Below are 27,748 nucleotides of genomic sequence, written 5' to 3' on the forward strand. Positions count from 1 at the left end.
GAAATTAATTAATTATTCAAAAAATAAGTCTTGCCCCCAAACAATTTGGATGTGTTGGGACTACATCAATAATTAAATTTTTTATTAAAAAAGAATATATCTTTTTATTATATATTAAATTAATTTAGTTTATGAAATCAAATTCTAGTTGTTTATCCTTTAAATCTTTGCAAGTTTATAAACAAGTTTATCTGCAAGTTTGCTCATACATCGAATTTACGAGCTTATTTGATTAGGTGATGGAATTATTGACTTCCAGGCTGAGAAAAAGTCTCAGTTTAGGCTCTAAAGAAGGTGGCATATTCATCACACCGTGGCCCATTTACTGCATGTTTTCCTGTATTCTTATATGGGTCGAGGCTTTCCTTTTCTTTTTCTAAGCCGAGGTCTTAGGCTCTCATTTCGGCCTCCATCCAGTGCATTCATGGAATTTCAATTTAGGGCAAGTTTGTTTTGCATGAAATATTTTATAAATAAAAATTATTTTACATATAAAATATTTTTTTATAAAATGCTATCCCATAAAATATTTTATATATAAAATATTTTTGAATAGTAGTGGCAAAATGATGATAATGGTGTTGAGAAGGAAGTGATAATGGAATAACGATGAAAACAACAACGATGATGAAAACAACAACGATAATATCAAGATAATAAAAAAAAAATCAAAAGAAAAGATAAAAATATAAAACAAAGGATACCTTAGGGACTATTCATGCATGGTTTTGCAGAAAAAATCCCATTTTTAACAAATCTAACATGGACTGGGCAGTCTACAGCATGTCCAGTCATATATTCCATCTATTTTAATCCTATTTTTAACCTGATTAATTCAATAATATTGGTTTATTGGTGGTGGAACTCTCTCGTACAAGGGAGATTAACCTGTAAATAAAAACATCAATATAAATTATAATATTAACCTTGAGATGATCGACTTCTTCCAAGCTAAAAGCGCAGGATTATTGATGAACAAGGCGAGATGATGTTTTCCTTCCATCACTATAATAATTTTAAGGCATTTGTAGTTAGGTCGAAGCAGGATACATACAGGGGAGGTTTATCGGTGGAAAGCCGAGGGTGATCCCTCTTGATCTTGTTGAAATTAATTAAGGGAGAAAAATAACCCTTTATCGTCAAGGTGCTGCTCCCACCCCGAATTTATTAATTATACATAGCAATAAATTACATCTCGAGCATCAACCGGCTTTCTCTATACATGTTTTCCACTCAATATCAGCCGTGTATTACAACAATCTCCATCTTGGCAAATATCCATCATTTAAGAAAAAAGAAAAAAAGAAAAAACATAATCTGAAACTCCATTTGGAACAATAAGTAGAGGTGTCTTCCATTAAGTACCTGAGATATTGATCGAGTTCAAGCAATACTTGAACTTAATTGTGGTAACAAGCTTTGCATTCTTAAAAGGAAAGACTTTCTCAATCAATAGTTCCCCAATTTCCTAATTCTATGAAACCTCAGTCTTGCATGATACACCCCGTTCTTCATCAAGTAAATGGCACTCCTACGAATCTAAGGAAATTTGAGGAAAAGAAGATAGAAGTTGCGGAGGCCAGTTTGGGGAATCGGACAAGATAATGGTTTCTAATGGTGGAAGAACTGAATGAATTGGCGAGGAAGCATCTAAACAAGTTGGAGAAACTAACAAGGCTTTAGAGGATCTTAGAAGAGTGAATAAGCTTCTTGCAGATGTGAGATCTGAACTGATTTCTTCACAAAAATCTCTAACAGAACTTGAAGAACGGAGGACAAGTATCATGTCTTACATGACTAGTTTGACTGATGCCGAAATAGAAGTGGAGAGTGAGACTCAAGCCTAGGGCCATAGAGGCTCGAAATAAGGAGCTTGGACGAGAATTATCCACGGAGAAGGAGCTCATAGAAGAGTTACAAAAGGAGTTAGAGAAGGGAGATTGTCTCTGGAGCAGGCTATCGAGAGGGCGTTTTTTCTACAGCAGGAATCGCATCAGAAAAATACTGAGTTTGGAGAAATGCAGCATCTTCTTCATGTTAAAGAATCTGAATTGGTGGAAGCTAAACTAGATATCCAGAAGTTAAAATCTGAGCATGCTTCTCTTCAGCTTGTCCTGGAGAACAAAGTTTGCAACTCATTAACGCGAGGAAGAATTTGGGGGAGAAGTAAACCAAGAGGTCGCCGAGCTGAAGACGCTAATTAGCAGTAACGAAGAACTTGTCCGAGCCACCGCCACCACGCTAAAGGATAAAGAGGAGCATGTTCAGATTATGCAAGATGAATTGAACAATACAAGGGTTAAAAGCAGAATCTATAGTGGAGAGGATCGTACAGCTTACAAACAAATTGGTTATCTCCATTACATATGAGAATGAACAAAGGCAATCTGACAAAATGACCATCGAATTAATTCAACAACCATTGAGTGAACCATGTGATGATTTTAGGTTGCAGTTTAAGCAGCTTGAAACTGAACTCAAGTTTACCATAGAGCTCAAGAGTGAAAGAAATGGAAGTTCTAGCTGCACAGAGAGCTCCCACAATCAAATACGAGGAGCTTAAAATAGTTCTTGAGAGATTGGATACAAAAGAAAAGGAACTGAAAAACTTGAAGGAAGCAGCAGTTGAAGATGCTAACGATCCGAGGAAGCTTTATTCTTTAGCACGAGAGAGAATTGGTGAGAGAAGCATTAGAAACTTGGCTATAAAGAAACTCAAATTAGAGGCCGTTCAACTTGAAGTTGAAGCTGCCACCGGTGATCCTCAAAAACTTGCAGAAACGAGTCGAGAACTTTTAAATAAAGCAAGCTTGTGCATTGAGGCTAATGCTGATAGTAGTACTTCCATGAAAAACGGCTCTGATCCTGACCTTGTTCTGTTAGAGAACAACTATGTTTCAAGGAGGTTAAAACAAAGTCATCGTTGACGAACAGCTGTTGAAAGATGCTGGTATTACTGCTGGTGCAGACTGATAGATTGTAAAGCTAGTGAAAAGATTGATAAATAGGCATCTAACTAGATTTTGTGTAGAGAACACTGAGAGCGTGTTTCTGTTACAAAGTTTTTGACACGATAAATAAGAGATTGCCTCTATAATTCGCTGCATATTGAATCTGGGCAACATGTCTTAGCTTGGTAACCAGCCTCTATTGGACAACATAGTAATTGCAAGCATGTATGGTTTTGGCTCATGCCATCAACATGATCCTAATTTGGGTTTTCTATGTTTCGAGTTCTTTTTTAAATTCTATAATTGGTATTAAATGGCTGGCATGGTCACCGACTTCTTCCATGAACGGGTGTCCTAATTGTGTTTCCATTAGCTTGCAAGCCATGCGGAGATAACACAGGAATACTGAGCAAAGACAGGTGCTTTTGATCCTCTTCGTAAAGGAGTTTCTTAAGTTCAAACAGATATTCAAGTCTAAAAGTAAATACTGCACAAGCATATATGCACCTTTGCATTACATTCATCAACAACCGGCTTTACTCCATTGAAAGTAAATAACCACCAGCAGTAGTGCCAGTTCCTATTACAACTTGGAAGAGAACGTTAAAAAGGTTCTATACAGGCTATAGATTAGTTAAGATGAATATGTACAGGTTTTTGTGAACTTAAAAAAGCTCCACTACCGGGCAGCAGCAGGGCTAACACCAAGGATATTTTTCACGGATGGTGGAAACCATGCTTGGTTGCTACCATCGCCGCTAGTCTGACCATCCGTATATTGGCCATTACTTTGCACTGCATTACCCCGCGGCCTGTTCACTCTTGATCTCCGTATTTTCTTCCCAGTGAAAAATCCAACCTTCATGGCTGTAAATATACCCAAAGCTATCACAAGAGGTCGTACAGCCCAGTGAAAATCCTCAAGGTGTTGATATTTTTTGACGACCCCAGGACAAGTATTAAAAGAAACTACTTCCACTTCAGCTGGATCAGCCAAGAAACTGCTATTTTCTTGTCCAATTGTAAATCTTCCAGGGAACTTGACAATGAGGCAACCATTAGGTAGGATCCACCAAATCTTCCCAGTAGCCCAGGCCCCACCTGTTTTACGAGGCCATTCAAATCGAGGGCTAAGAACATTAGTTTTCAGTCTCACAAACTGACCAACAAAGTATGATTCAGCCATTTGAAGCTCTGAATATTTTCCTTTCCATAGAGTTTCCACACCTATAAATCCAACAGCCACACTTCCATCACGATTTATGGAATGAAGAATGCCAACTGGCGAGTGCTTATTGTTTTCCTCCTTCAGGTGTACCCAATCCCCAGCTGCAAGGCCGAAAGAGACCTTTTCCAAGGTTGAGACAGGAAGTCTTAATGGGTCATGGATGCCATGAACACTCACCAAAACAAAACCATCTCGATCAGGGTTGCGTTCTAGACCCACTACAGTTCCTTCTGGGACATCCATATTTTCAGGTTTGCACGAATTAGGTGGCCTCCTGGAACGCACCATGTCTCCCACTTGCAGATGATCCTTTGACAGAAACCACTCTGTGTAACCAGCACCACTGGATTTCTCCAGGATTGTTCTGCTGCCAAACCCTGTCCAGCCTCCATCTACAAAAACTGCATTCTGCGAGCTGCAATTTGTGTTGCAAGGAAACACACATAAGTACAAGGTGTGAACAAGAGAGCTTCCATTCCAGTAACCAAAATAAGAAGCAGATAATCATCCTTATAACTGAAGGTGAAAATAGCAATTCAAAGGGGAAAAAAAAAACTCAAACAGGATGTAAGACCAGACACAGTGGTGCAATATCCACTAGAACAATATGCGAATATCTATGAAGGTTGAGCAAGAAAAGTAATAGTTATGTGGAAACCATAGCATATATAAAGTGAATTTATGGAAAAGGGGTGTCTAAGCAAAACAAAAGCAAAGGTCAACTGACTCGGAAAAAAATCTGCTCCCTCAAGCATAAATTGGTCTCTGAAATTTGATCACTTTGATGAGTGTGCAAACATATAAAATAAACAGCATCAGAGAGGGGGTGGGGGAGTGGCATCAGAGATTGTCCAATCCAAAGGTGTGAGAACAAGAAACAACAGAATCCCACAGAACCTGTCTCCTCTTCATATCAGAGTGATGGAAATTTATGAAAAAACAGATTCTGTCAACACAGAAGTTTGCTATCCTAAACACGGTGCCATCTAAATTGTGGCAAGGGAAGCAAAATTTTCCGTACAAACATAAAATTGAAAATATTTGAGGATGAAAGGTAATTAAAAAGAAGAAGAAAAAAGACACATATAGAATCATAGTTTGATGTCCAACAGGCTGCTAATCCAAACAGGGCATTTGTAAATCTAAAAATTAACGACAAACATATCACACAGCCCCACAACTCAATTTATCACATTCAACAGCATTTTCAAAGCAAGTGATATCTAGAAGCAAGTAATGAAAGATAGCGTTTTCATTTTACAAAAGATAGCAAAATATGCATGCCAACCCCCAACAGGATTATGCGCCAAAGAATAACATACAACATAGGACCAACCTTTTGAATACGCGTAATATGTCTGTCATCAAGGGGCGGCTCCTCAAGTCATATTCAAAACAGCCAAGAAGAATATTTTCAACTGGAGGAGGGAGGCCCTCGGGAATATGTGGTTTCTCTTGTTTCCTAACCACTGAGTCATAAATTTCTTCAATTGACTTCCCACACCAAGGTAGAACACCAGTCAACATCTCCACAATGCTGCACCCAAATCCCCACGAATCAGTCTCAGAGGATATTGGACCTCTTATTTCTGGCTGCCACTGTTCTGGAGCCATGTAGTTTGGGGTTCCAAGCCTCCAAGGCATATCTGAGCTTGTCAATGGAATTCCGAATAGCAGGTAAGGAATACCAATATCTCCCAGAACTGCTTGATCATTTTCATTAAGAAGGAAGCTACAAGGTTTAAGGTTAAGAACTAGGATTTCTTTTGCATGCAACTCTGCAATTCCCTGTGCCAACTCTATCCCATACCTGGAAATAAGTAAGCACTGAGGCTAGCTTGCCTTCGCCAATTCAATCACTTGGATTTTAATGAAAAATTAATAAATTCACCTCAACACATCGGGTAATGTGAGCTTCCCTCCTTTTAGGAGAGCCATTTTGTCCCCAATTGATCCCTCATAAAACTTCATAACAATGCATATCTACAATGACATACAGGCATTAGTCTTTCAAGATCGAAGGATTATTGAGAAAACGTATCCTCATTATAATATATATCAAGCATAAAGGCATCACTCACCTTTCCATTCATAACTGAAATTCCATGTAGAAAACACACATTTTCTACACCTTGACACTTTGAAAACAAACCATCAAACTTATCCAACACAAGCCTCATATGTTCCTCCTTAAGAGGTTGCAACATCTTGACAGCCACTTCATGATACTCATCGTAATCTTCAGTGGATTGATGATGAGTAGCCAACCAAACATCACCAAAAGGTCCCCTCCCAATTCTATGTCTAAGTTTCAATTTCGCAGGATCAATCCTGTGAGTTGACTGATTCGACGAGGCCATCACAGTTCTAAGGTGATCAGGATCCTCATAAAGCTCAAACTCGAAAGGAGTCACGGGTTGAGCAGGAACAACTTTGCTGGCCATTCTATCCCCTACAGAAAAAAACATCAGGTTGATTTAGAAAAGAAGGCAACTTGACAAAAACCCATCAAATAAAAATAATTGAACAGCAATAGTATGAACTCAAAACAGTAGAGTCTTTGATATTCCTACATACAAAACAACTAAATGCAACAAACATCTCATCAAACAATTACCACAAGAAGATTTAGGATCATAAATTATATCTTTGATTACGCAACCAGTAGCTGACTTTATACCAATTCACAAACTTTATGCTGTCTATGATTGCTAGCAAATTGATCACTAAAAAAATACCTCTTTTTTCTCAGAATCAAAACAGTTTCTTAAGGACCCTTTTGGCTTCCATTAAAGGAAAGGCAAAAAAGATCTAACCTTTGAATATCCTGCTTTCACCCTTTTACTTTTTGCTTCGCCTGACCAACAAAAGAACATGAAAAAAGCCCGAAACCCAGAATTCATACTTTGACTCTCTCATTAATTCTTAACAGTTTCCAAGCAACCAAGCAAAGTTTCTAGCTTTAACAAAATTACTCTTAAATTTAAAAACATACAAGGAAGAAGAAGAAGAATACTTACTCTTGAGGAACTGATTAAAGAGAGGCCTGAAGAGAATATATAGAAAAGCTTAAAAAAGCCTAAGAAATTTCGACGAATTGATCAAACTGAATTAGAAAAAGGTAAACTTGTTAACAAGAACAACAATAATAATATTGACAATCTAATAGAGAAGAAGAAAGAAATATCGAAAGTAAGAGGGAGAGCACCAGAGAAACAAAATTGCTGTCTGCAAAGAGAAGCAAATTATGAGACCAACAACAGACATAAGAGGGACTAGACTCTGTCTATGTCCTAGTTGATGTTGTGGAGATATTATAGTGGGAGAAGATCCACTGGTCATGCTATCTATTCTATGTGGGGCCTGGATTTGAGTACTCTTGATTATGATTGGGATATATATTACCCCTTTAAATGACCATTCAGTCCCACATCTGGGGCAACCGCCAAATCGCCTCTTCTCTCTCCCTCCCCCCCTCTTTCTTCTTTCCTTTTTCTTTTAATATATTTTTTAGTTGATTCATCTGAGTTATAATGAATTATACGCATATTTTTTATATAGCATTGAATTATGATCGAGTTTAAAATAATTTATTTATATTTAAAGGTTTTATTTGGGATTGGATTCGTAATTGGGTCATGGGTTTTTCCTTTCAAATAAATAAATAATGTTGAATTCATTGGACAGTATTTTGGAAGTATATCTACTGTAGTTAGAAATTATGATAATGGTTATAATTTAAAATGTTTTTTTATTTATAAATATATTAAAATAATATTTTTTTATTTTTAAAAATTATTTTTGATATTATTATATTAAAACGATTTAAAAATATAAAAAAATTATTTTTAATAAAAAAATCCAAATTTTCAGAATACAATTTTCACTCCCTTACTCAAATTATTTTGGAATCTGACTTTGCATTGAAGGCTCTTCCATGCTTATCGTCTGACATTAGGTTCTTTTCGTCCTCATTATTTTCTCATCTAGGACATTCTCTCTTTGTGTTCGTGTTGGACGGACCATTCAGTTTATTCATATCATTCGAAAAGAAAATCAATGTGCAGATTTCACGGCCAAGCTGGGTTCTTCTCAAAAAAGCAGGGCAGAACTAAGATAATTTTTTAAGGGAAAAAATTAATATAACAAGATATATATATTTTTTAAAATCTAACATACATGAATTGTAAACATAAAAACACCATATTAATTAGTTTTATGCAAAGAAAAACATAAATTTATTACAAACAATATAAGAAATGTAAAAACTTATTACAAATATAAAACAATCTTTGTATGGGTTAAGAGGCTAAGAGCAATACCAAATTAAATCAAAGCTATGAAATTAATTTCATCTTCATAATAGATTCACCGTTTTAATTTTATTGGTCTTCGTACCTATCAAATATAAATATACAAAGTTTTTAGGAAACATTAGCTAAAACGAAGCATTATTTTTGTTTTAACAAAAAAAATCATCCTTCATCCGATTACGAAATCTTGTTTTAATATTTTTCATTGCTGAAAAAGCTTGTTTAGTGGTTGCCGTCGAAACAAGAAGAGTCAAAATAAGCCTAATCAATCTATAAATTAATGGATAAATTGTTGATTTTCCAGTTTCTATCAATCGTTGGCATAAATCAGCGATCAATGATAAATTTTTTAACTCTGGATGACTGGGTATATTTATCTCATAATGTTGTAACTGGAATCTCAACTAATTTTTTTCCTGGTAAGAAAAATCTTCAGGATAGATGTTATCAACAAGCCTGCATATATCTTCAACACTGAATAATGTGTAGATATTTTTTGGATCCAAAGTTGCGCTTAACATAAAAATCTCAATTGCTTGCTCATTAAATCTATTATTTAGCTCTTGTAATTGTTGATCAATGGTAACTCGGTAGTGATGCTCAACTATTACTATTTTTTTTCCGGTGATATCATCCTATATTAAAAATACAAACTTTCATATTAGAAACTTCAATGTCTTGATGCTTACAAAATGATATCACTTTTTTTAAAAGAATTTTTTAACCATCATCTTTTAACTTCTGAATCAATGTATGTGGTAGACACCAAATGCATAGCATTTAAAATATCTTGAGATTTTTATTGCGAGACTTGACAAAGCAAATCAATAATCAAATGACATTAGCAATTTAACTGCAAAAACTGCATCACCATATGAGGTTATAAATGCTTTTCAAATTGAGGTTATAAAATAATTTTAAAAAATACATATTAATATTGATGGTTTTTAATTTAAATATTGTAGATGTAACTACTGCTATTACATCATGAAATAAATAATATTTTATATAAACTAATTTTTATTGTTCCATTAAACAATCTACAATTACATCACGTATGAAATACATCCAACAATGACTACAATTTTCTTGGTTTCTTAAGCGCGCAACAACATCAGGTAAAATATAATTAGGAACAAAATTGGGATTGCGATCATATTTTGCAAATGTTACGTCATCAAGCGATCTCCGTCTAATTTATGTAGTGATACTTTATAATGTTAAACACTAGTTTTTCGAATAAAACACAATTACAAATAAAAAATTTAATTTAATTTTTTTAAACACTAGTTTTTCGAATAAAACACAATTAAAAATAAAAAATATTTTTTTTATTTTACTGGGTTGGACCCCGGTTCAATGCATTTAGCTCTGTACCGGACCGATTAACACTAGTTTTTCGAATAAAACACAATTACAAAAATAAAAAATATTTTTTTTATTTTACTGGGTCGGATCCGGTTCAATGCATTTAGCTCTGCACCGGACCCGGTCCCGGTCCGACTGGAACAGTGGAGAATGACTCCACTGTTCACGTGAACAGTGGAGTCACTCTCCACGGGAAGAAGAGGAAAGCAACATTGAGCTGCTTTTAACGACCCTGCGTTGTAAACATAATTAATGGCGGGGTCCATGAACAGTAAATCAAGTTTCACTTATTACTAAACAATGATTTTCCCGCATTTGCTTCAACAGCAAACGCAATCACGGAAACAGACGGTCACTAAGAATAAGTAGATTCATCTGAGTAATTTTTTAAAGAATCAAGCAAGTTGCTTCTTATATTTTTTTCATACTGGAGATTGATTTGAAGTGTGAACTTTATCTACTATTTCCGGGTCACTACAAACCACCTACTTAATTAGCTAATTTGCTCGTTTTAATTTCACTAATAACAATTAAATGTTCAATTTAAGCTGATTTAAAAGCCTATAATTCACTATAACGCTTGCAAGAAGCACCAATAATATTGATAATAAAAATCAAATTCTGAAAAAAAAAGTATGAACATTAGATACTTCTGTAGCTAATTATAATTGATGAGCTAAACAATGTATATAACATGTATATGGATAATCTTTAATGAATAAAGCTTGCAAGTCATTCCACTCTCCACGCATATTAATAGCACTGTCACTCTTAACTTCTAATATTTTAAATATCAAAATTATGATGAGATAAAACATAGAAAATCTCTTCCTTAAAAGTTAAAGCACTTGTATCTTTAACATGCATTATATCAAAAAAATATTCTCGTATAAATCCACTTTTATAAAAAAAACTAATAACAAGAATGATTTTATCTCTTCTGAATTTATCCCGAGTTTTATTAATAATTAAATAAAATTTTACATCGTTAATTAAAAGATGAATATTTCTAACAAATATATGTAAAATTTAAGCGTTATTTTGTTCTTTGCGATGATTCGAAGTCTCTTAAACGGGTTATTGTGGTGTTCCTTAAGAGTCAAGGCATGGTAGGAGTTGACCACGAGATTATAAGCTCTAACCTTTATTTAATTACTCAAATTAGTTCTAACACAACTTGATTAAAAAATCAAATGGCGACGCTACGAAGCTAAAATATTTGCAATAGAAATCTAAAATAACAGTCAATGTCCTTATTACAAGACATTACTGAAAGATGCAATTAAACAAGTTTAAGAAACTTAGCAACAAGGCCATAGACATGTGCAAGCAGCCTCTAGCCTTGGTTTTTACAAGTTTAATATTATTATGGTAGATTTTGTTTCTTTTTTTTAACTTATAAATTTTTGTTTGATTGGGTAAAGAGTTTTTGTTTTTTTGCACAGGATTCGCAAATAATCAAGTTTTAAATCTTGGTTTTATAAAAACTAAAATAAGTTGATTTTTATTCATGGAAACTTGTTTTTCATATATTTTTCATGTAAAAATTCATTTCACAATAGTTTTAATAAACATGTTCTTTTTAAAACCACAATTAAAAATGTTTTTTAAAACCTATTTTTTTAAATGGTATAGAATTAAATTGAATTTATTGATTATAATATACAATTCCATTAATATACTATATGAAAATACTTCTTTTATTTTTTTAAAGGATTTTTTTGTTTGATGATTTTAAAGTTTTTTTGTCTACTTAACTCTATTTTATATCAATTTACAATCATTTTTATATGAATATTAATAACTCAATCAAAATACAATTACCTTTAAGAATAAAAACCACAATGACAAAAACACAAACTCAATTGTCATAAGAGGTGTTTAGTATAGTTATAGATATTACTTTTCAGAGTAGTTTTCGTTTAGAAATGCATTAAAATATATTTTTTATTTTTTAAAATTTATTTTTAACATTAACATACTAAAACGATATAAAAACACACAAAAAATTAAATTGCAGTAATTCTTTTTTAAAAAATTTAACAAAACAATGATTATACCACTACGCCAAACGAACCCGTAAAGCAATCCTTGTCCAAATTCCAATCCCCTCAAAGAATGAAAGCAACCCTTGTTGAGAAAATGAAATGTTAAGCAGTCCAACTTTTGCTCCGCTTGCTTACCCCTCAATTATTGGCAGTGGCAAACTTATTCAAGGAAGCTCTAGTTGTGAACCACAAGTAACCATGACCATCATGGCTAATTCTACACAAGTGTTTAGTCACCGTAGCGGGAGTTCCAAAGAGCTTGAATAAGTTTGCTACTTGCAGTTCTCAACCACATGTTTATGAACACTTCCACAACTTGGGTGCATCCACGTAGCTGGCTGACTGCTTTGATTGTTTGGTTTAGATGACAGTGACCCTTGGCTTCAAGTTCTGGATTTCATTGATGACTTTTTAGCATATTCCCAAAGGCACAACCACGGTGCCTTGTGCATGCAACCGGATCCATTCATAGTTTAATTGGCTGCTGATGAAATCCACTTGTGATCCAGAGTCGATCTTGGTGGATGCACACTTCTGGATCATTCTCCATCGTCACCGTACAACTAGGGTGAGGTGAAGGGAACAACAACAACAGGAGGAGAATCCAACATGACATGGCCCGGAATCAGCAGACAGGTAAAAAGATGGGCAAAAGATATTCTTCGGGGGCATTACTATTCCATTTCTGATAAACTGAATAGATTTTGAGTCCCATTGGTTTTAAATTGGTGACAAGAAATGGGCATGAAAGAAACGAAAGCAGATATTATAGACAAATTCACCATCCTCTTATAAGCCCTGTGACACCTGAACTAAAGATCAATATTTCCAAATTACCTTTTATATTTGTTTCAGTTTCACCATTGGCAATCAGCATTTAGCCAAATAAATGTTGGTTTAATGGTGTGAAATTCACACCATAAAACAAAACACAGGCATCGTATCATCATCTTTAGAGGCCAAGGCACCAAAACAGATACAGATGATCACAAGAAGCTTCCAGATACTTGTATCCTTTTAAGTTTCATGAATGACATACCTATGCTTTAAGTTCTGAAGATCTCTCTACCCCTGGAAAAACAAATTAGCACGGCCAGCATGCTTTGAATTCCAGTTCTCAAGGGAAGTTAACCCAATTTTTCCGTTGTTCACATACCCTCTTCATTGAAGCCTGCTATGTACTAAACGCCGGATTTTTCTTCATCACCTCAACCCTCATCACTCTAGGTTTACCTCTCCCAGTTCTTAAAAGCCCCAAGTTTTCATTACCTTACATATTTGCTTAAAAATAGCTGCGGCATTCCACATAATGTCAGATAAAATTATGGGTTAATAGTGGCAAATGGCAACAAAGCACAAGAAGAAATCACAAGCATCCCTTTAGCCTTCGAGGCCAAGTGACAAAAAACATGATGGTCAAAAGAGGCTACAATACAGTTTACATCCTTCTGTGAATGATAGCACACCTATTCCTTTTGTGTTGAAGATCTCTATAAACTTCAATTCTAATCTCTGAAACACAACTTTATACAGCAAGTTGGCTACAAATTCAAGTCTATAGAGCAATTCAACGCGGTCACCAGACTTTCATTAAAACATGATCAAGAACAAACCTAAGAAACATTGCATTAAAGGATTCAGCAAGTTAACCCAGTTTTCATTGCCTGATCTTGCCTCAATCCTAAGCTAGCCAGCTTGTTTACAAGAACCTACATTCTTCATTAATACCGGTACCAATTAAACTCATTTTTTTTTGTGATGCCTGGATCTCTCTTTATAATTTCAACTAATGTCATCTTTATGTACCTCTCCCCTCCCATTCCTACAAACTATAAGTTGTGATCACCTTCTCAAGTTTAGCAATGGCAGTTCACATATTGCCAGATGACCCTTGGAGCTGAATAGTTGAAATAAGGCACCACAGAAATCCACAGGCATCAGTTTTGGAGGCAAACTGACCAGAACAGGGTGTTCACGAGAGGGGAAAAGAGCTCTCTAAACTCTATCCTAATCTCTAAAACAGAACTGCATACTTTTGTGAGTGATAGCACACCTATGCTTTTAGAGTTAAATATCTCTCTAACCTCGATCCTAATCTCTGAAACACAACTTTATACTGCTATCTCACAAAGAATTCCAGTTTACAAAGCAACTCGACCCAGTATTTCCATAAAATAAGGAGGGTGAAAAGAGCAACAGAAACTATGCAACAAGAAAGAAAGGAGAGGGAAATTTTTTTCTACAATTCACTCCTTTCATTGCATAACATCAGTATATTTCAGAAAATATAGACATTAATAAATGGAATTCATTTCCAATTTCACAAAATATAAGAAGATACTAAACCATCAAGATAACAACTTTATTGAACAGGAAGCACCTTCTTAACAATCTCATCGCTAAGAGCAGCAATTTGTGAATCAAGTGCTTTAATAGTCTCCTCTTTCTGAGTATCCAATTTAGCCAATGCTTCTTGCAACTCAGCCTCAATTTTCTTCCTTCCTTCAGCCAACTTCTGCTCTACTTCACCCTGTGTTTCCTTCTTCATTTTATTCAACGCAGCCGATATTTCCGCCCTTGCTGCTCTCATAACAGCAGCAGCCTGTTCTTCAAGTTGCTTAACTTCTTCTGAAGTATCTTTAACACTGCTTAGCTTCTCCTTTATAGCTGCATCCCTTTCATCCATGAAATTACCAAGTGGGCTGAACCAGATTTTGTCCAAGGCAACCATGAGGACCAAGAACTCAACCATGATTATTGGAAGTGTTAAGTTGAAGTCAAAGAGTGCAGCCTTTTCTATTTCTTCAGCTAAAGAAGGTGGTGCGAAGGTTAAAGAAGTGGCTGCAATGAGAGAGAGGGACTTAAGAGTGGAAGTCGAGAGAGACAGGAGTTGGGGTTTGGTGATTTTGAGGAGTTTAGGGAAGGAAAGTCGTGGGATTTGGAGTTTGGGCTTGGAGTTGGTGGGGAGGGAAGAGGATGAGAGGGTGATGAGAGGTTTGGAGGTGCCCATGATCATGTTGGCCATGGCTGATGACTGAAGACCAAAATTTGGAGTCGTAGTGTCCTTAGGAGTGTGAGAGGTGATGACTGTTGATGGTGGAATTGGTAGATTTTGTGTGGAAATGGAGAGGGGGTTTTGGGAGGAGGGGTTATCTCTCTCTTTGCCACTCAAATTGATGAGGTTTGTAATGGGCAAGAGGAAGTGGTGGAGGGGAGAGGCATTGCATTACAATGTTGTTTTTTATTTAAAAATAAATAAGGTTTAACAGGTTAATAATTAGGTTTTAACCGAGTTAGTTACCGACTCATTCTACCATCAAGTCAAGTTTTATTAATCAAGTTTTATATATATATATATATTTAAAATTATCCTGAGTTATCTTCAAATATATTTTTTTTATATAATTTAATTTTTTAATATTAAATTAATTAAAAATTATATTTAATTTTTTTAAAAAAATTATCATAATCTCGGTACCGGAGACCGGATCATAAATTAACCTGATTTCCTTAGTTTTTTTGTTTTATTTTAATAAACTTTTTTGTTTTATTTTAGTTTGTTTTTAGATGAGATTATTAGAGCAGTCTAGGCACATATATAATTAGCCGTGCTTGCATAACTAGTTTTCTTCCCCGAGAAATTAATCAGAGCAGAAGTTTACAAGTCTGGTCTTATCCCACGTCCTACCTAGTTTTTGCTTCAGCGCTGCTCCAGTGAACTGCAAAATTGCCAATGGACATATAATGGAATTCACTGACACAAGGCATTCTCTGAAGTCAAGCACCACCACATATTGCAATCACATACACTGCATTTTCTACAGGTTGAAGCCACTGGAACATGCATGGCTTTTACAAGGAAAAATGGCTGGTTAGGACAGTATTTTATTCATATTCTAATGTAATACAACAAATTGCTTGCAATGTTACCGGAAAAAAAATTAGATATAACTCTGAAAATTGTAGTCAGTTTGCCTAAGTTAATCATATAGCTTCAGCTTTTTGCACCGAACCGCACATATAGCTAAAACTTGGTTTTCATTTATTTTACAGGCAAAAATCCATCTCATAACTGTTTTAACCAAATATATTTTTTAAAATCATAAATAAAAGTAATTTTCTTAACCCATAACTGCCAAAACCACTGCAATGCGAAGTGTAATCAAGTTGGGAGCTGGTGGTTCCCGGAATATGCATATATTGTGAGCCCGTGACCTTCCACCAAACAAAAACCTCCTCGACATTGTTAAATCTCTTCCAAGAACCTGCAAAAGGCTGGAACATCCTGGGAAGTAAGTCTCTATTGTTACCTCCCTATGAGCTTATAGTACGCATACAAACCGGAGCCAACAAAACCAAGGGATTGCCCAATGACATTGAACTGTAAGGAAGCAAAATAATATTCAATAAGAGAGTGAAATCACAGATGCAGAAGAGATGTTAGTAGTACATGTAGAGAACAGTTGATAAAAAAAAAGTACATGTAGAGAAAAAAGTACATGTAGACAACAAATATAAGAAGAATTTAACTCACAATATCGAAAGGAAGCCCACCAAAAATAGCCCAGCCAAGTGCAATGGTAAATAGATCCTACACCAACATAATAACCAAAAGATCAAAAAAATGTATACATAATGGATGTTGCAAGGATGGAATCTTCAGTGCTGTGATAGATCCCTTGAAGTGTTTCATCAACTCAGGAATTATACCAATGAACTAATGAAGTTAATCTAGTTGATGTTCCTCATTGCTACTTCTTTAACTCATTATATGCAACATTATTGCCATTTCAAAGCAATTCAAAATGACAAAATTTCCAGCAGCTGACAATATTTGAAAATTTCCAAGATCCTCAAAATTAATGCAAAATCTGTAATGATGTTAACAGGGGCTGAAATACCCTTCATTTTTGCACATTTATCATCAGGGATGGAAATTTCATTTGAATCTGGTGGATTTTTTTTTAATAGTTACTTTAGCTAATGAGAAATGAGTACGATATGGATATTGTTAAATTCGACCTGAAACTAACCCAATATATTATACACCCACACACACACATATTTTATTTTATTGAATAATAAATAATACTAAGATAATAAATATTTATATAGATACCCGAAACTAGATGGACAGGTCATGACTATCTAAATTTCATATCTGTTAGGTAATGGGAAGAGTATGGATATAGTAGAAACCCGACCCATGTATACCCATTTTCATCTCTATTTATCATACACAAATTTAAATGGCCACAGAAAAACTTTTCCAGAACTTGAAAATGTGCCAAAGATGGACAAATATTCAACTCTCATCAATATTTGAAACATGGCATCTTCAGCGCACTAGAATATAACCAAGAAAGGAACAACTCTTATCATCATCAAGTTGCTCAATTCCATGCATAAAGAATAACAAGACATGAAGAGTGGTTAGTTAACTGACCTTCAAGTTACCACAAATGGTCTGTGTCAGTGCTGAATTGAGAGTTGTGTTCAGGAAGATACTGTAATTCAAGAAGAAAGCCAGGATACATGAAAAAAGCAATACAGCCTGCACAAGAGAGAAACAGAGACATCGCCACTTTTGTCAAATCCCTCTACAAATAAGTGCACCGAAACAAGAAAGGAACAGAATAAAACAGCTTTATGCTTCAAATGATTCGTGATGGCAGAAAGACAAGATTCCATAATGCTTGGAAAACCATTGTTATACTTTGATAAGCTTGGCCAAGAGGGAGAACTTTGAACTTCATTAACACCCAAATAAAATGTAAGAACTAAATTGCAGTGGGTTGTCAAAACATCCCCATCAATACTAAAAAGAAATTTTAAAACAGGCTCATGCAAAGACACGCATGACCACTGGTTCCTAAAAAAGTGTAGACCTTTTTCACTCATTTCCTAACTTATTCAGTATAGATTTCTACAGATACATATCAAGCCAATACCTATTTTTACAGGGAATTACATGTCATAACAGAAGGGAAGTTACACTAAATGTACATTTAAGAATTACAAAATGCCAGTGGACTAAACTACCAAGCTTGGTTAAAAAAAGGGAGAAAATGGAACTTTAAGAATTACCAAGAAACCTGGGGAAAACAAGTAAGGGAAATTCATGGTCATCTGCAAATCACCACGAATAAAGGTCCAAAACAACAAAACTGGTCCGCATATAATTCCTGTAATAAGAAAAGCAACACAAAGTACAACTTAAGGTAAAGGACAAAAATTTCCAGAGCAAGTAAAATTAATTTCAATGTGTAGTAGTTCAGGCAAACATTAGAACAGTCAACAGATAATGAATTAATTTAAATATCTTCACCTACCATTGCACCACATAAGGCCAAAGCTATTAAGGCCACTGGATTTCCCTGAGGAAAAGAACATGTTAGCCACTATAAAAAGAGAAATGTCATGCTAATGAAGAGGAATTCCAAAAGGAAAAAACAAGTGTGAGTACTACCAATACGGCTTATGGTTGCCAGATATATAGCCGTTGTAAAATTGGCTGCGAAGACAACAGCATAGCCATAGAAGTCAAATGACAAGTCCCGTGCTCCAGCAATAAATGCACCAAGAACTATCAAGCCAACACTGATAACATCCTTAACCTTTTCAGTTAAATGAAGAAATAAAAAAATTACAATGCAATAATGGCTATTTCCAGTAGCAAAATCTACATTGACGTTTCTTGAGGACTATCAAATTAGATTTTCAATATAGTAACAAGACCATCAAAATGAATGAAGAAGTTAAGATGAAAAAAAAAGTCATTTTAAGCTGATGATATTCACTTCTGATATAATAAGTTTTTCAAGAATTCCAATTTCATGTTGCACAACAGTGTCAATGGTTGTTCTATTCCTTGAAGCTCTTTCTTCTTCTTCTTCTTCTTCACGAAATACACACATTAATCAAGCTGATGCAAGTCCATGGAGATTTTGTAGGTGTAAACAACCTTAATGGAGAAATCAGCTTAAATCTTTGGCAAAGTCATAGCACTGGATGCAGAATATAACCATTTAAATTTCCCACAAATAATATTTGCTGGAATAGCTACAAAAAAGGACCAATTACCTTCCAAAAATTGGCGGTGCATATCTCTGCCCTGCCAGAATGTACTCCATGATCATTGTAAATACCACTGTTGTCCGTCTTAGGGTGGTATACATGGGAACATTTACCCCACGGACAGACTCCATTGTAACTAGCTTTCAAGGGGAAACGGGGAAACATCAGAAGGGGTAGAAATTAATTACAAGTGAAAATTCAATAAGGAAAGAAAACCTATTCAACGTTATGCACTAGCATACCATGTAAAGCAAATAAGTAAATGCAAGAGGTAGGGTGTGAATCAATGTCTCCAGTGGTACAAAAGTAGCTTTGACATCAGAAGTAATTAGGGATCCACCATCAGTGAAAGAGATAATCCTCCAGCGTCTCAATACATACAAAAAAGAGCACGAGCACATCATCTGTGAAGAATCAAAACAATAGTGTGAAATGTGAATATAACATTGCCAAGACAGCCATTGACAATAATGGAATTTCCCCAAGTAGGAAAGACATAAATACATAACAATGCTAACTAAAATGGTGAATAATAAAATGCAGCATATTGGCTCAGGAAGATCTACCTGAAATAAAGTTATGACATTTGCACTAGGGAAGCTATAAGAAGAAAGAGCTGCTTTATTGAACAATATCAAAAGCACTGCAAAAGACATACAACAGAAACTGTAAAGAGCTGAACTTAATGTAAAACAAAAAAAAATAATCACAAATGACTGTATATTAAACTATCATTCTTCTGTTCTATAAATTTCATTTCCTTTTTTCCTTTTCAATTATTCATCTCCTCCTTATTTAAAAAAAATCCATTCCCCCCTCATCCTTGCGCTTTTCGAGTGGAATAAAGCCAAAAAGAAGGCATGATATTAAATGAATTTCACATTATGCAGACATATCAGTGTGACTTTTGCCATTACTTATATTTAAATCTCCAAAATAATCAACACATAATACGCCATCCAAATTTCGGAATAGCATCTATAAATTACACACAATCCGGTAAAATATCAGTTTTAATCACTCCAATAAACCTCAAATTAACACAATTCCTGATCACCAAAAAAAATCCACAATTCACAAAATTTAATAACACAATCCTCTCTATAACAAAAACCTAAAAATAATTCAGCTTTAAATCACAATTACAGATATGCTTTCCAAAGAAAAAAGAAAAAAGACATGTAATTAATTTAATAATAAAATTTCAACACTTGAAAATATCAAACGAATCGAATAACAAAAAGTTAAAAAAAGGTAAAGAAAAAACTGATCGCTGTAAATTGTTAGATAATTGGTTTATACCAGCACAAGACATGTAAGAGATAGCGGCATTAGCTCCTCTCTTAGTCATTGAAGATCCTCTGAAGACCTTATCATCTCCTTTAACCAATCTCTCTTTCTCTCTTTGCCTCTCTTCGCTGATTGAAGATACGAAGACTGGTAGGATTGGATTGGAAGAGGAACTTGACGCCGCCATTGAAGTCATCATCAATTAGAGAGAGAAATGGTGATTAATGAGGATTCACGGTCAACTCCACCAGGTGATTGAGTGAGTCGTCGACTCCAACTCGGACTGGACACGGTACGCGAGAGGGAAGACGAGGTTTTTTTTTGCTTGCAGGAGGGATGTTTAAAAACGTTGGGTTTCCTTAATTTCAATTTTTCAAATTTCTTTACTTTATTTAGATTTGTCAACGACTCAATGGCTCCCGGGCAGCCGGTTCAAAAGTGTTAATCAAAAGCTAATCGGACCGGATGCTTCAACCAGTGAACCTGACATTAGCGTTTAATTATTATCTCTCTGTTTAGCATTGCGATCGAGCCATATTATTAAAATTTTCTAATTTTTTTTAGTTTTAATTTTTTTTGTTTTTTTAAATAAAATAAATATTATTTTGATAAAAATTTTAAAAAAATTATTTTAAAAAATAATATTTATCGTACTTCTAAACTTGTTCTAAATATATATTTGATATTGTAGTATAGAGTATTTTTTAAAAGTGATTTTTTAAAAAAATATATCAAAATATTTTTTTTATTTTTGATATAACACATTAAAATTATTAAAAAGATATTAAAAATATTTTTTAAAAATATTTTTCTTTTAAAAATATATTAAAATATTTTTTTTTATTTTTAACATAACATATTAAAATTATTAAAAAAAAACTAAAATAAACATCAATTATTTTTAAAATCAAATATAAACTTAATGTGAAACGACCTCTACAGTCAAAGAAACATAAACAATAAATATAGAGGGACATGTCCCATGTCTTGTCTGTAAGAACGAAAACCTATTTAAAAATTATTTTACAAACAAATTTATTTTATATATTTATCTTTTTCAATTTAACTAAATACTTTGTATCTCTTTTATATTTATTTTTCCGACCAAACACTCTATGTTTCAAAGCTAAAAGGGAAAAAATATCAGTTAATGTTAGTCTGTGCCCATAAAGCCATGACATTGATTTTCTAGATAGGAAATATAGTTTTACTAAAACAATAATTTATTAACCCCTAATTGTTGGAATTTTCAGCCTTGTTTTCGTAAGGTAGGCTATACTTTTGACCATAATTTTGAAACTCGGCCCGGCCCGGCAGGTCAATTCAGGATCCGGCCGACCCGAGACTGGAACGGGGCCGGGTTGAAGAAAAAACAGGGAAATGAAAAACTCGGCGTGACCCGGCTGACCCGGCATGTTGACCTGGAAAGACCCGATTGCAAACCCGTTGACTTTTGTTTTTTTGTTTTTGTTTTTTTACTAAAACGACGTCGTTTTGATTTAAAAAAAAAAATGACCCGGCCAACCTGATGACCCGATCAAAACCCGGAACCAGGCTTTCTTGAAACTATGATTTTGAAAAGTTATGGCATCCTCGTCACATTTTATACCTATTTCTCAGGACTTGAATTTCGTTTAAATAATAATATAATATATATATATATATTGTTTTTCCATAGGACATATATATTACCTACCATCAAATTTATTTTATTTTTTTGGTTGGAGATGAGTAGGGACTTGGGTCTCATGGTTTATATATTTTTAAGATTCCAGATGGGCCTGGATTAGTTAAGCCTGCTCTGAATGCAAATTCATTTTCTCCTCCAGCAAAAGAAAACTAATTCTAAAGCGACGACTACTCATCCAGTAAGGTAACGACTCGTCAGCTAACTGACAGTCACAGGAAAGGAATTGTTATCAGAACCGGACCGGACTTTTCGGTTAAACCGAAGAACCTGCGAACCGAGCAAGTAACCGGTCCGGTTTGATTTTGTTTGCCAGCGCATCGCACCCAATCCTATTCCTTCCCCTCTTTCGTCTTTGATTCTTCATCAAAATCACACTTGAACATCTTCTTCTTGTCAAATCGAGGTAATACCGCTAACCAAGCTTCTGTTTCTTTTATTTTTAGTTTTATTAAGGCATCATATGCTGGAAATGCAGAGAACACAGTTTGCAAAGGTGCAGTGAACCGCCGGTTTAACCACTGATCCTGCACCTCCGGTGACTCACTGTCCGATAACACTGGTCGTCACAGCACTTCAATTCATCGGCAATGACACATCCTTTCTGACCGAGGAGGCATGACATGCCGTCGTTTTGAATCTCAGCCGTTGCTCAAATCCATTGATAACCACTTCTCTTCACAAAAAGTAAAGTTCAGTCTCTTAAATTTCCTTTCTTCACCTTAAAGAATGAGAAATTTAATTTTTATTTGCTTCTATTTTTCAATTTTTTTTTAAAGTAACTGAAAATGCTTGATTTTCGCTCTGTTTGTTTGTTTGGTTGGTTGTTGATGTGTTGTCGTAAATGCAGGTGGAACTGTATAACTAATCATGATTTAAATCACAAATATAAAAAATATAAAAATGACCGAGTTTTCGATTGCTAATCGGAGATATGGTTACCTACATGAACGGAAGTGGCCTTCGGAAGCAATTGATATGCACCATGTTATGGTGAGGAAGAGTAATGGAAAGGGTTTCTTCGTGTTTTTTTCAGCTCTCATCGTTCTCGCAAATGCTTCATATCTCCTCCTAGTCAAGGTAAAGGATTGACTTTCTTGCAGTTTCATTTTTCAAGGTCTAATGTAATAGATAGTCTTGATTTGGTGGTTTTGATTAACATCCATGCTTTTGTCGAGACAGCTTAATGTTTCGAGCTTTAATGTGAGACATGAAGTCTTGATTTGTTGGTTTTAATTAATAGCCATGTTTTCGTCAAGACAGCTTAATGTTTCGAGCTTTAATGAGATGCATGATGTCTTGATTTGTTGGTTTTGATTAATATACATGCATTCGTCAAGACAGCTTAATGTTTCGAGCTTTAATGTGATACATGAAGTCTTGATTTGTTGGTTTTAGTTAATATCCATGCTTTGGTTAAGACAACATGATTCTTGTAATGTTGAAGGAATGAATTAGTTGGTTGTTTTTAGTTCTTGTAAATTGTTATCTTGTTTTAGCAAATGCATGGATGCTCTTCCTGGTCGAGGTAAAGAATTGTCACAAAATTTTTGAGTTCTAGTGTGATAAGACTGATTTGCTGGTATGGAATGTTTGCATCTGTAACCTTATATAAAACCATTGGATTACTGTAAGAAAGGATACCAGGTTCATTTTAGTCATTGTAATCCTGGTCCTTCTCTTGATATCTTTGCTGGAAAGGTATATTTGGTTTCATTTATTGAGTAGATTCACTGGTTTATTGTAGCGATTTGAGTAATTTGTGAGGTGAACTGATGTGATGGCTGTCGTCAATTAACAGAATAAATCAATCAGCGTTCTTTTGTGGAGCTTTTTTTTGAGTGTTTTCCTCGTCAAACTAATGTTTTGGAAGCGTGTCATGAAAGGTAAGAACCAGTGAAGTTGGGTTATTGATTTTTTTTGATAGCATTATAGTTTGCCAACTTCCAATGGTAGAATATGATAGATTGTGTTATGTGCTTTCTAGTTGGATAATTATATTTGCTTTCTGTACTTGTTTATATCCTCGAATGACACAGAGTCTGTCATGGTTATGCCAACTTTTGGAGTTCAACTTGAAACACACTATTTGAGGTATATTTCTTCTTCTTTTATTTGAATTTTATTATGCTGGATTGTGTGTCCATATATGTGCCTATAAATTCCATTGCTGAAGCATATATGAATACATAAAAAAAATTCTAATTTTGTCTAATGTTGCAATATTAAAATTTATTACTGCTACGATTACATAAGATGCAGTTATATGTGCTACCTAAGCATACAATTGAACAGTGTTATGAAGTCTGAACTGATGGTTTACTGAAAGGAGAGGATTGTTTTCTGTAGCAATTTGTTCTGTCAGTTGGTAATATAATTGAAGAATATGCTGTGAGCTATCATCTTGATGTGATTCCAAATGGGATTTTAGGGGTATATTTAGGTTCTCAATTCAAGCTTCCTGATTTTTTCCATTTTTCATTCTCTGGGACCAAATTTCTCAAGCATTTCTTTCTCTCTAGGACCATCTATATTTCTGTGTTTCTATCATAGAAAAAAATGTTCGTTGGCCAACCTATCCTTTTCCATCGCATGCCAATTTGCAAAGTGGTTTTAAGATTGAGTTCTGCAGTTGAAAAATTTTATCGTCATTTTTCTCTTCTTCAAAACATTTTCTTGTCTATACAGTGGAAGAATTGTCCGTCGCTTTGTTCCTATTGACAAGATTTTGAAACCTGTGTTGCTGGAATGTGTGTCGCCAATTACTTGTTACTGGAGCTTGTCTCTGCTTCTGCGTGGAGAAGCAGAACTAATGTTGGTTTTTAAGGTATACTAATATCTCTCATTTGAGACTTGAATTTCGAAGAAAAAACCTGACTAGTTAAATGGCTTTAGGAGGCCTGAATTACATGAAATTGCAAAATGATGGGTCTTACATGTACAAAAGGATGAAGCCTATTATTAACAAATCACTAAAGGATGTGGCTAAATCATTAGAGCCACATCCACAAAATACTATTCACTTTCTTCTTCTTCTTTTTACCCTTTAACAACTCAATTTTTTTTAGTTTTTTTTTCTTTAAATTTTATTCTTTAATATTAAATTATTTTGAGAATTGTGCTTTATAATCTTTCTTGATTTCTTTTATGTTAGGTTATATATCAATATCATAGATTTAATTTAATTTGTTTTTCTCGATTTCAACCTTTAAATTAGATCTATTAGTAGTAGAGTTTCGTAATTTTTTTCAAATTACTTTCTACTGATTTATCTCAATCTTATTACCCAGGTCACAGATTTAATAGATTAATCCAAGTTAACTCGGGTCTTTTTTTAGGTGTTTTTTTATTTTTTTTCAATTTCATCTTTCAAAACTAGTTTGGTTGGAAATTAAGCTTCGTAATTTTTTTAATTTTCTTTTTATGAGGTTATCCTGATCTCATAACCTGGGTTATGGGTTTGACAGATTGACCTAGGTTGACTCGGTTTATTTTTTTTGTTCCTTTTTAATTGATTTTTTTTAATTTCACCCTCCAACAACTCAATCTTTATTTATTTTTTAATTTCATCTTTTAATATTAGGTTGTTTGAGAATTGAGTTTTGTAATTTTTTTCAATTTGCTTTCCGTAGAGTTATCATGGTCTCATGATTTTTTTTTTCTTGATTTCAACATTTAACATTGGATTTGTTGGAATGGAGCTTCATATTTTTTTATTTGTTTTTTATGTAGATATCTCGGTCTCATGACCTAGATCATAGGTTTAATAGGTTAACTCGAGTTGACTATAATAGTTTTTTGTGTTTAATATTTTTTTTTCAATTCTATCATTCAACATTAAGTTAATTAATAATTGACATTCATAACTTATTTTGATTTTTTTTGTTATCACAGTCTAATAATCCAGATCCATCCGACATGTCATCATTTCAATATTTGAAAGCAAATGTCATTCAATATGTTACTATATCAATATTTAAAAAAGTTGATGTTCAACATGAATCTTATTTTGAGTTTATAATTATTATTTTTATTGAAAAACATGTTAGCAATTCTTTGATATTTTTTTCAAGGAAAAAAAAAATTGATTTAGCTTGCCATGCGGGCCAATGATCTTAGTAAGAACTAAAGGTGGTTGATGATTGAGGGTTTTGTGGCACAATTTCTTAATTATGGTTGTACACTTAACTAATATGATTTCCATCCATGTTCAGGAATTACGACCTCCTGTGAAGATGTTGATCCCTATCTGGAAGGCCTTGTGTTGTGCTTCTGGCATTAAAGAAGGCTCAGACACCTTGAAGGATGTCAGCTAAAAAGATGAGATGCAAGTAGAAGTCAGCGGAGGACCATTTGCAGGAAAGCAGGTCGTAAGAGATGATGCTTTATCGTATCCTCTAACGCAGGAAAAAAAAAGACCATTAGCCATTCCTACTCACAATTTACTTCATCAATACACTATCATTTCACGAGGGCCATTTTTCACTGCAGGGAACAGATTGGTGCTCACTTTTTAAGCTACCTCAAGGAATTCTGTACATGGAGATATCATCAGGTTCAATATAGCATACTCTTTCATACTGGGTAAAGGAACATAAATTACCAAGTTTGATTGCTGAGTAATTTTAATGCTAAACAAAATCATGATGTTTCACTGGTGTCTCAACACTCACCCTTATAGGCTGTGTTTGTTTTTGTACTCAAAAAGAATTTTTGAAAGTTTTTTTCTTTAAATTAATTTTTTTCTTCAAAAACCTTTTTTAATGTGCTGATATTAAAATTTAATTTTAAAAAATAAAAAATATATATTATTTTGAGTATTTTCAAATAAAATCATTTTGAAAAGGAATCGCTATTAGAATCTATCTTAAAAAATACTATCATAGAAAATAACCTTTTGGGGCTGGTTGATTGAAACCTAGTTATTAAACATGATTATGATGGAACATATTGAATTGAACATAATCTATAGCAAGCTTGAATCTTTGCACAGGATCCATGAAAATGGTGGGTCTTCTCCGTAGACTTTTACGATCTTTGATCGTAAGTTGAGGAAGCATATGGCTGGACATCAATATGAACATAGATGACAAACTTGTCTTAGTACGATTGCCATAGAATAGACCCATCGAACGGGCAGTGCTGACCTAATATCAGAGATAATGTCCTTCAGGTGATCCCCGCTCTCTCACGTTTGCCTTGCAGACATACACACCAAGGAAATTTACAGACATCTTCCCCATCAATGTCCAGGCATGAGTGTTATCTCATTTTGTGAGAATTGAGTGTTGAACTACTGATCTTTGAGTTAATGTGACGTGAAACCACAAGGTTCTTTGAATAGAAACACGGCAGTCTCCATCTATCAACAATGTTGCCAAGGGAGAAGACAAGGCTTCCTTAAAGAGCTCTTGATGCGTAGTACGCTTTCCATCTCTCCCTCTATAGGAGACCTTATCGGGAGATGAGAACAATTTGTTCAAGTGTTAAATGGCCTAGAATAATAGAGTTTCTTTTTTACTAGCATGCACGGTGTCGATGTTTGGGACACGACAGCCAAAGCCGGCCGAAGATTTGCTGACGATCATCTCTCTTGTAACTTGTAAGCTTGCATTGGCTGGCTAGGATGTTTCTGCAGTTCATTTTCTTATATATTTCAGTCTCAACTTGGCCACGACATTCTCGTGTTCCCATTGCCCAACTTGCTGGCCAAATCTCATTTGCCTTGATCATCCCCCCCCCTCCCCCCTTACATATGACAAATACACCAGTCCAAAAAAGGTTAT

The 27,748-nt window shown here is 34.4% G+C and overlaps 4 protein-coding genes and 1 pseudogene across 15 annotated transcripts; 2 read left to right on the top strand and 3 right to left on the bottom strand.

The window, feature by feature from the left end:
• Window positions 1-1,067: 1,067 nt before the first annotated feature.
• Window positions 1,068-3,115, top strand: LOC112325021 (uncharacterized; annotated as a pseudogene).
• A 350-nt stretch (window positions 3,116-3,465) lies between these two features.
• Window positions 3,466-7,510, bottom strand: LOC7465391 (uncharacterized). 8 transcript variants are annotated; one of them, XM_024590199.2, is made up of 7 exons: window positions 7,388-7,510; window positions 7,200-7,285; window positions 6,996-7,036; window positions 6,261-6,631; window positions 6,071-6,162; window positions 5,516-5,989; window positions 3,466-4,594 (listed from the first exon to the last, which is right to left on the bottom strand). In XM_024590199.2, exons 4-7 carry the CDS (start codon window positions 6,621-6,623, stop codon window positions 3,631-3,633), a joined length of 1,893 nt encoding a protein of 630 aa, XP_024445967.1. In that variant the 5' UTR covers window positions 6,624-6,631; window positions 6,996-7,036; window positions 7,200-7,285; window positions 7,388-7,510; the 3' UTR covers window positions 3,466-3,630. The 8 variants fall into 8 exon arrangements, with proteins under 8 accessions (XP_024445967.1, XP_024445966.1, XP_006371751.1 ...); XM_024590198.2 differs by having other exon boundaries at window positions 6,261-7,036; XM_006371689.3 differs by lacking the exon at window positions 6,996-7,036 and having other exon boundaries at window positions 7,388-7,509.
• Window positions 7,511-14,113: 6,603 nt separating this feature from the next.
• On the bottom strand, window positions 14,114-15,120 carry LOC7465390 (ATP synthase subunit b', chloroplastic). The gene has a single exon (XM_002324265.4). It carries the CDS (start codon window positions 14,931-14,933, stop codon window positions 14,271-14,273), a length of 663 nt encoding a protein of 220 aa, XP_002324301.2. The 5' UTR covers window positions 14,934-15,120; the 3' UTR covers window positions 14,114-14,270.
• Window positions 15,121-15,758: 638 nt separating this feature from the next.
• On the bottom strand, window positions 15,759-20,651 carry LOC7458374 (UDP-N-acetylglucosamine transporter UGNT1). The gene is made up of 10 exons (XM_052448831.1): window positions 20,288-20,651; window positions 19,552-19,628; window positions 19,228-19,389; window positions 18,992-19,125; window positions 18,378-18,508; window positions 18,241-18,285; window positions 17,996-18,093; window positions 17,355-17,462; window positions 16,443-16,499; window positions 15,759-16,289 (listed from the first exon to the last, which is right to left on the bottom strand). Exons 1-10 carry the CDS (start codon window positions 20,472-20,474, stop codon window positions 16,215-16,217), a joined length of 1,074 nt encoding a protein of 357 aa, XP_052304791.1. The 5' UTR covers window positions 20,475-20,651; the 3' UTR covers window positions 15,759-16,214.
• A 1,524-nt stretch (window positions 20,652-22,175) lies between these two features.
• On the top strand, window positions 22,176-27,663 carry LOC7458373 (uncharacterized). 5 transcript variants are annotated; one of them, XR_002978950.2, is made up of 9 exons: window positions 22,176-22,368; window positions 22,441-22,649; window positions 22,813-23,042; window positions 23,764-23,848; window positions 24,002-24,056; window positions 24,651-24,789; window positions 26,177-26,329; window positions 26,454-26,517; window positions 26,956-27,663. XR_002978950.2 is itself a non-coding variant. In XM_024589830.2 (7 exons), exons 3-7 carry the CDS (start codon window positions 22,866-22,868, stop codon window positions 26,276-26,278), a joined length of 558 nt encoding a protein of 185 aa, XP_024445598.2. In that variant the 5' UTR covers window positions 22,177-22,368; window positions 22,441-22,649; window positions 22,813-22,865; the 3' UTR covers window positions 26,279-26,616. The 5 variants fall into 5 exon arrangements, 2 of the variants coding, with proteins under 2 accessions (XP_024445598.2, XP_052304771.1); XR_008057976.1 differs by having other exon boundaries at window positions 22,177-22,368; window positions 26,177-26,517; XM_024589830.2 differs by lacking the exon at window positions 26,956-27,663 and having other exon boundaries at window positions 22,177-22,368; window positions 26,177-26,616.
• The last annotated feature ends 85 nt before the right edge of the window (window positions 27,664-27,748 follow it).

Source organism: Populus trichocarpa, chromosome 18 (assembly GCF_000002775.5).
Source record: "Populus trichocarpa isolate Nisqually-1 chromosome 18, P.trichocarpa_v4.1, whole genome shotgun sequence".
NCBI lineage: Eukaryota > Viridiplantae > Streptophyta > Magnoliopsida > Malpighiales > Salicaceae > Populus > Populus trichocarpa.